Here is an 8,163-nt window from a genome sequence, read left to right on the forward strand (position 1 = left end):
GACAGAGCGGAGGAAATTTTCTGCGCTTCTTCTCCAAGTTTTTGATCGAAGTAAGAACACACGGCATCTTGGTAGCAAACCATAGTGAATTTAAGTGGTGGATGTTTGCTTATATTCGCTTGTTCAAGCAGTTATCTCCCAGTGCTGTTGCTGCTGGAACAGAACTGGCCTGTTTAAATGTAAATGGCGCGGGGCTGACAAAATATGCCGGGTTTGCATGTCCAACCAATGCCTCGTGTATTTTCAGCGGTATGCATCACATTGGGTTCTAGCAGGTTTGACTGAGGCCCCATTAGTTCAAGGCTCAAGGTTAGGGTTCAACGAATTATTCTCCTCCCATCCCATATGGGCTATACCTCCTCTCAGCACGAGTGAGGTGGATCGTTACTAGCCGGTCTGACTTAGACGTAAGTGGAAATGCAGTCGAGTCAAGGTCGTTTTGGGGATTTCCTCCTTTAATCGGGATATGTTGGTTGGCCAGGCTGCAAAAATAGAAATAGTATGCTGAACACTTCCAACATAGAACATAGAGCTTTCAGCACTGCAAATGTGAGTGCCCGAAGTTTGGCGCACATTCATTGCCCATTTCAGTGTATGGAGTCAATGTTTCAGGGAATTATGCACTATTGATTGGCTGGAGTGCTGTGTTTTTTTCACTTATTTGTGATGCCAACCAAACCATGTCAGGTGAACAGTGTCAATGTTTTTGTCAATGAATGCTTCCTTTTGGTTTTTATTACAATATTCAGAGTCCATATTCTGTACATAAACACTTGGTGGGAAATTGCTTCACAACCTGTTTGACATCATGTAGTAGCCATTGGCTGTTGTTGATTTTTTGAACTGGCATCAGTCTAATGAGATGTGGCAGAAGTTAAGTGGCAAACCTACTTGGCTGTGACAGCAATGTTGCATTGAGGTTGAATATGAGGACTTGAAATACCAATGAAAACTATTTAATACACAAGTTAAGGCTAAAGTAGTGTGAATATTCAGAGTCCATATTCTGTATATAAACACTTGGTGGGAAATTGCTTCACAGCCTGTTTGACATCATGTAGTAGCCATTAGCTGTTGATGATTTTTTGAACTGGCATCAACCTAATGAGATGTGGCAGAAGTTAAGTGGCAAGCCTACTTGGCTGTGATGGCAATGTTGCATTGAGGTTGAATATGAGGACTTGAAATACCAATCAAAGCTATTTAATACACAAGTTAAGGCTAAAGTAGTGTGAATTTTTGCAAGCAGCCTTAAGTATTCTGCCATAAAAGCTGATAACATCTCCCCTCAGCCAACTTCTTTTGTGCCCAGGTGTGACTGACAGAGATGGCTTGGCCAGTTCGGCTGTCCAGCCTGCTCATGCCAGCTGCTCGTCTCCGCACCATCTGTCATCAGTCATGGCTGAGTGTGGCTGGCAGACACTTCTTTGCTGGTGATGAACCCACAGCAGTGCTGGACTGGGACTACCTGCTGGATCCTGCCAATGCCGACCAAATCGACGCTGATGTGCAGCGCCGCAAGGGCGTCGGCAACGTTTGGCTAGTGCAGGAGTTACACGCGCAGTACAGCGCAGCAGCAGCCGCCGAACGTCTGCCCGTGCTGCGCCGGCTGGTGGCCGAGGCGCTGCGACTGCCGAACCGCACCCGGCCGTCGCCCGATTCGGACGAGATGGAGGTGGCGCGCAAGGTCGGCCAGAAGCCGTCCTTCGACTTCCCTGTCAAGGACTTTCGGCACCGTGCCCAGAAGCTCAACATGTTCCGTATGGACAACCTTGGACTGCTCACGGGTAGCCGGACATATGTAAGGGTCACTGCATGCCTGCTGCTGCACCTGCTGGCTGTAAGGTTTATACTTTTAAGCTATTTGAGCGATGGTCAAAACAATTGGTTAGTACGATAGTACGGTAGTCGATAGTACGATAGTCATGCAATGGGGATTTTATGAAGCATGTGATGCAATGAGCAGGTGTACCTTGGTGCATGAGCTTGTGCCAATTCGAGGAAGCTAAATCAGTAAGCCGGCACGCTTGTGAATGTGCGACGTGTGACTGTGTGGCGACGTGACTGTTCCAAACAAAATCGCTTGATTTGGATGGGACTGCGGATGCTAATGTGATGTGATGATTTCGTACGTTTGATGTACCGCTCATTTGTACATCCGTTTACTATACGGCGACACGAGTGCCCGGCCGGAGGTATCCCCGACACCAGGCCTGCCGGTGCTCTATGCCCCCTCCCCCTCATGTGCCAAAAGTACCTGAAGCACGAGCTGGCTGAGCTGGAGGCGGCCCTGGTGCGGCACGCGCTCTCCACGCTGACGGGCGCCGGCTTTCGGCTCGTGTCCGTGCCTGACCTGCTGCACTCGTCCTACCTGGAGGCCTGCGGTGTGCCTGTCCATGGCGACAGGACCATGGTGGGTGGCACCTAGATCGGCGCAGAGACTTCCACTTCCACCTTTCATTTATAAGAAATGAGCATGAATGACGGCAGCGGCGCGTCTGGAAAATGGCGAGATACACGAACTAAGGGCTGATTCATTAAATGTTTAAATATATTTGTGGCTGTTTGTTTCACAGTCGAATGTTTGTTGGCTTCAGCCATGAGTTTCCTTCGCATTGTCTCATGGATGGCATTCGATGGTGCGTATTTGTGTTACCTTGTAAGGCTGGTGCCACCTGATGCGAGTCAAAGAGCTCTTGTGCGGAATTGCGTATGATACAGAGGCCCCCAGTTACTTGACCTGCCATCGTTGTATGTCATATTCATCCGTCCGGACCCTGGATCAGTATGGCCCTCCATGTTTTCAACATGTAAGTCCGCTTAATGCCGCATCATGGTCACGTATCATTCTGTTGACTCAAAACCGGAGGCGCCACGCCGTGACGTTAGCGACGGTGCGGCTGCCGTGTCAGGTGTACTCGCTGGACGAGCGGCTGCACGGCGACGTTTGCCTGTCGGGGACAGCCGAGATGGCGCTGGCTTCGCTGCTGGCCGGCCGCCGCCTGCCGCCGTCGCGGCTGCCGCTCCGGCTGGCCGCCGTGTCACGCTGCTTTCGCCCCGAGGTCTCCAACCTGGAGGCTGAGTCCGGGTTGTACAGGTCAGAAGGTCGCGACCGCGGCGGCGGTGGCGTGGCGTGGCCTTGTGTGTTCTCACGATCTCGGATGGATCGGCTCATTGCGCGACTTTTCGTCACGTTGTTTCCTCTGGGGACTGAACCTGTGACATGAGCTACGCATCATTGTTTGGTCTATTTTACGGCACTGTCGCGTTTCCGCATATATCATTGCGTTCCATGACACGTATCCCATCCTTTTTCGCTTTCCAAGCACTTTCTTCTGGACAGCGGTCATAAAGTGCCAGAAATTGGGCTTACCCATTGTGCTTTCTGCAATTTGAATATAATCTTTACGGATAGCATCCTCACTTCTGAACGCCTTGGGGCTTAGAGTTGTCTCATCTTGCCAGTGCCTCCGTCGTGGTACCAGCTGATGGCACGTCGATCTTCGTCAACGGTCCGTCAGTATAATAAGCAGGGAACAGACATTCGTCCCGCGTCACTGTACGCGTCAGCGGTACCTCCGCTTCGCGAGCAGGGTAGAGGGAGGACAGCGCAGACCGTACCGATCGCTCCGCTCCGTGAGCAGGGTAGAGGGAGGACAGCGCAGACCGTACCGATCGCTCCGCTCCGTGAGCAGGGTAGAGGGAGGACAGCGCAGACCGTGCCGATCGCTCCGCTCCGTGAGCAGGGTAGAAGGAGGACAGCGCAGACCGTACCGATCGCTCCGCTCCGTGAGCAGGGTAGAGGGAGGACAGCGCAGACCGTACCGATCGCTCCGCTCCGTGAGCAGGGTAGAAGGAGGACAGCGCAGACCGTGCCGAGCGCCGTTCTCCGGCCCCACGATGTACCGCCTCCGCTGCAGGGTTCACCAGTTCACCAAGGTGGAGATGTTCGGCGTGTGCGACGGCGACCTGTCCGCATCGGAAGCCCTGCTGCAAGAGTTTGTGGACCTGCAGCAGCGCATCTTTACAGCTCTGGGGCTCCACATTATTATTTACGACATGCCTCCACATGAATTGGGTAAGGAGAACAATAGACTTTAGTCGTGTTCGAGAGGTGATCGATTTTTTATAAATGCATCAATCGATGGCGTTCTTGTTGAGGACAGGGCTTTCTTTCACGGTAAAACTATCGTTATATTTCGACCGCTGTCAAAGAATGATTTCTGATTGGGCATGCTTGTGTTGAAGTGTTGGCAGTGTTTCAATCAGATTTGTACCACTGGTGCACCCCAATAATTTACCGACGCTGAATAAAGCAGGGATAAACTAGACTTAATTGATTTAACTTAATTGAACTTAACTAAAATTTCTAGACATGCTTCTTGCAGTACTGCCGATAGCATTGTGCCTTCAGGCATCCATGAGTAAAAGGTAAAATGCATAATAAACAGGAAATGGTGTAAAATTCCGCCGAAGGATGTGCACAACTTTGCCACTGAGCGCAATGCGTGAGCTCCCCACGGTCGACGTCACTGCTGGTGCCCGATGAGCCCGCGTGCGCCGCTGGTGCTGACCGCGAGTGCTGCTGCAGGTGCCGCTGCCTACCGCAAGTACGACGCCGAGGCGTGGATGCCGGGCCGGGGCCTGTACGGCGAGGTGAGCAGCGCCAGCAACTGCACCGACTACCAGAGCCGGCGGCTGCGCGTGCTGGACGAGGCCGGCCGGCCGCTGCACACCGTCAACGGCACGGCCTGCGCCGTGCCCCGCACCCTGCTGGCGTTGCTCGAGACGCACCAGCGGCGCGACGGCTCGGTGGCCGTGCCGACGCCGCTGCGGCCGCTCCTCGGTGGCCTGGAGCTCCTCCGACCGCGGCCCGGCCGCGCCCAGTGGAGCCGGCCGCACCGGCTCCGACTCAGTGATCAGAGCTGACGGCTCAGTGGTCAGAGCTGACACCTGCGGTGAGAACGGTGGCTGGGGCCGAGCACTGGGTCCCCGATGTCTGCTTTGTGGATGAGCGTGTGGAATGCAATGGGCGTTCGTTGGCACTGGCTGTTGTCTGCGACATGTGACATCCAGACAGTGGTGCGTGGTCGATACGGAACTATCCGGTGATCAACTATGCAATCAAGTCCCCTTTGTGTTCGCTGCGTTTTGGATAGACGGAACAGCTACGAATTCTTGTTTTTTTCCGTGATCCGCAGAGCGCATCCGCGTCGTGGTTGTCCCGTGGCGGCTCTGCATCGGTTTGCCTGTTCATCGCTTATTAATGACCAAAAAACTGTAGGTTTTGCTTTCCCAATTGCTGTCGCTGTCAGTGGTAGTTTTGCCTTTTAAGATAAAGTGGTTCAGGTAGGGTCCTTGCCTTTGTGATCCGCAAGTGACACGGTTTCAAGCGACCAGGCGTGCACAGGTTGCGAGGTAGCGCCGCGCCTACACGGCCCAGCGGTTCCCGAGTGGTGTGACATTCAGGATCGGTCGCCATCCGCCGCGGACTTCCCTCTCTCGGGTCCCAGGCACGGCGTGACGACTGGTGAACGCGCCCGTCACCAGCTCCCCATGGGGGGGGGGGGGGGGGCGTAACGCACCCGCCACGCGCCAAAACGGCCAAATCGCGTAGTTAGGACCAGAAGCCGCGTGCGGTGTATACGCAGCACGGATTTTACTTTTCTTTTTGCTGCATTTCACAGGAGCAGCGGCTGCAGGTGAATACTATGTAAACAGCGCTCCTAGTATCGCTAGGGAGCGGCGTAACGCGACGGACAAAATCTGGCATGCACATTGAACATCCTATACTCACGCCTTGCATGCGTTTGCACTTTATCGCCAATTTGCCATGACGCAGTGACCTCACTGTAGAGCAAGCATGCCTAGCCTTTCAGATATCACCTGAATGCATAAGACCTTCGAGACGCGTAATATTCAATGAGGACATCTTCCATACAGAACTCGGCGCAGAAACACGGCGCGTGTCCACCAGCGTTCGACACATCAGCCACGCCCCACCCACCATAGCAGGTCACGCAAACTGCAAACTGCATCAGTATGGACCACCTCGACGTTCTGTATTTCACTTCATCAACAACCGGGAACAAATCTAAAAATATGATACGACCCTGGCGGGCATTTAGAGGGTTAAATAGTCATGTTCACCCTATAGAAAACATCTAACAGCAGTGCTAACGTGCGGCAAAAGCCATCGACCAGATTTCATGATTAAATAAAATCGCCACTTGGAGAAAATATTTATGAGTTATCATGCAGTGTAATCATATAGATATATTTGGCTCTAAGCTGGTGAAGCCGAGCGACGCACTCATAAAGCCAGCCACGAGTTGCCTCTTCTCGCCGAAAGACGGAGCCCAACATCGACCAATGAGAACATACAATAGCTGCTGCCTTGTCAGTGGGCCGCCGCCATAACCATGGAGACTCGCCGGACGGCCAGCACGCGTGACCTCGACGTGCCTCTCCTCCCCCTTCCCTCTGTTTGTCGCGGGGTCCCATGGCGTCAGGGCAGCGCGGCGTGGCTGACTCCATCTCCCAGAGGTGTGCCGACATGGCTTTTATCCCAGCCTACCAAGCTGATGGTCAGAGCACGCACGCTCCCAGCAGGGTACAACGGTCCATTTGGCCATCGCTCTCTACTCACGAGCGTAACACGACACGAGCGGTGCCCGATATGTACCAGACGTCACGCGCCCTCTCTTCATCGGTACGTCCCCGATTCTTGGAAGCAGGCTCCACCAACCCCCAGCCGTCGACAAAACACGATGGAATGGGTCATTAGCGTATCTGGCAACAGAAACGAAAGGCTTGGCCGGCGCACGTGCGCTGTCACACTGGCCACCTCGCCGACCTGACGCGGCCGGAACCGGGCTCAGCGCCCGTCCATAAACTGCGCACCAGCTCCGACCTCGTCCGCCGGCCTCTGCGTCAACCCTGGCGCCACACGGATGTGCTTGCCAGCCGGCAGTCGGCGAGCGTCCTCCCAGCGCGCCGGAGTCACGCCGCCAGCTGTCCTTCCAGCGCGCCGGAGTACACATTGCCAGCCGTCCTCCCAGCGCGCCGGAGTCAAGCCGCCAGCTGTCCTCCCAGCGCGCCGGAGTACACACCGCCAGCTGTCCTCCCAGCGCGCCGGAGTCACACCGCCAGCCGTTCTCCCAGCCCTCCGGAGTACACACCGCCAGCCGTCCTCCCAGCGCGCCGGGGTACACACCGCCAGCTGTCCTCCCAGCGCGCCGGAGTCACACCGCCAGACGTCCTCCCAGCGCGCCGGAGCCGGCACGGCCCGCGGGAGCGTCGGGTGCCGGCCGCCGGCTGAGGCTCTCAGTCGTTGTTGGGCCGCATGTGGTCCAGCTGGAGCTCGAGTGAGGTGCGCTCCTCCACGGCCTCGGCCAGCTCCTGGTTGAGCTCGGCTGTCACCTGGGCCAGAGTGGCCGTCCGCTCGCGCTGTGCCCGGATCAGCAGCTGAAGCACGTCCCGGCTCCACGAGCTGATGCGGATGGGCGGCCGCGTCACGGACGGCCGCGTCACGGACGGTCGCAAGCGTGTCGGGAGAATACGCACGCTACTGCCATCACAGCACGCCAGCAGGACAGGAGTCATAGTGCGTAACACCACACCGGCGCAGAAACCTCCACTCTTGTCATACGTTTATAGGGAATAATGTCGACGTCGGCACATCCGCAAAGTACTGACATCTATCACTTGCGAGTAGATTCACAAAAAGTGCATGTTTTGGTGCTACATGCTCAACAAATAATCAAAAAAGACGTTTTGTGGCTTTCGTCGGGAGAGGGCTTCCCTTTTGCATCGTCAAGAAATTACGTTATTGATAGCCCTATTGCTCGTTGAATAACCAGGAGAATGGACCAACAAAATCTATCAATATATCTGATATATTGATATTTCGGCCACATACCTTTACCGAAACGAACATCAGTAATAAATTCGAAACTGCCTGCCGATCCTACTCGACTTTTCAGTTTTTGTCTTTCACAAGCCACAGTGCTTACAGGTCACCAGTATTTAGGTGATTCAACGAGGAGGAAATGCCAAAACTGAGAGCCCCGCTGCCGCCGTGCGCCAGTCCAGCGCGTCGCCTCCCACTTACCCCATGGCCACCATCTCGTGGACGGTGAGCGTGGCGAGCCGGGCCGGGCT

The 8,163-nt window shown here is 54.8% G+C and overlaps 1 protein-coding gene across 1 annotated transcript; it reads left to right on the forward strand.

Moving 5' to 3' along the window:
* Positions 1 to 290: 290 nt before the first annotated feature.
* On the forward strand, positions 291 to 5,175 carry LOC119103477 (serine--tRNA ligase, mitochondrial). The gene is made up of 6 exons (XM_037227032.1): positions 291 to 407; positions 1,313 to 1,801; positions 2,255 to 2,413; positions 2,913 to 3,097; positions 3,921 to 4,078; positions 4,592 to 5,175. The coding sequence occupies exons 2-6, from the start codon at positions 1,328 to 1,330 to the stop codon at positions 4,927 to 4,929; spliced, it is 1,314 nt and encodes a 437-aa protein (XP_037082927.1). The 5' UTR covers positions 291 to 407; positions 1,313 to 1,327; the 3' UTR covers positions 4,930 to 5,175.
* Positions 5,176 to 8,163: the final 2,988 nt, after the last annotated feature.

The sequence above is a fragment of the Pollicipes pollicipes genome, unplaced genomic scaffold, assembly GCF_011947565.3.
Source record: "Pollicipes pollicipes isolate AB1234 unplaced genomic scaffold, Ppol_2.1 Scaffold_5724;HRSCAF=6776_pilon_pilon_pilon, whole genome shotgun sequence".
Classification (NCBI taxonomy): domain Eukaryota; kingdom Metazoa; phylum Arthropoda; class Thecostraca; order Pollicipedomorpha; family Pollicipedidae; genus Pollicipes; species Pollicipes pollicipes.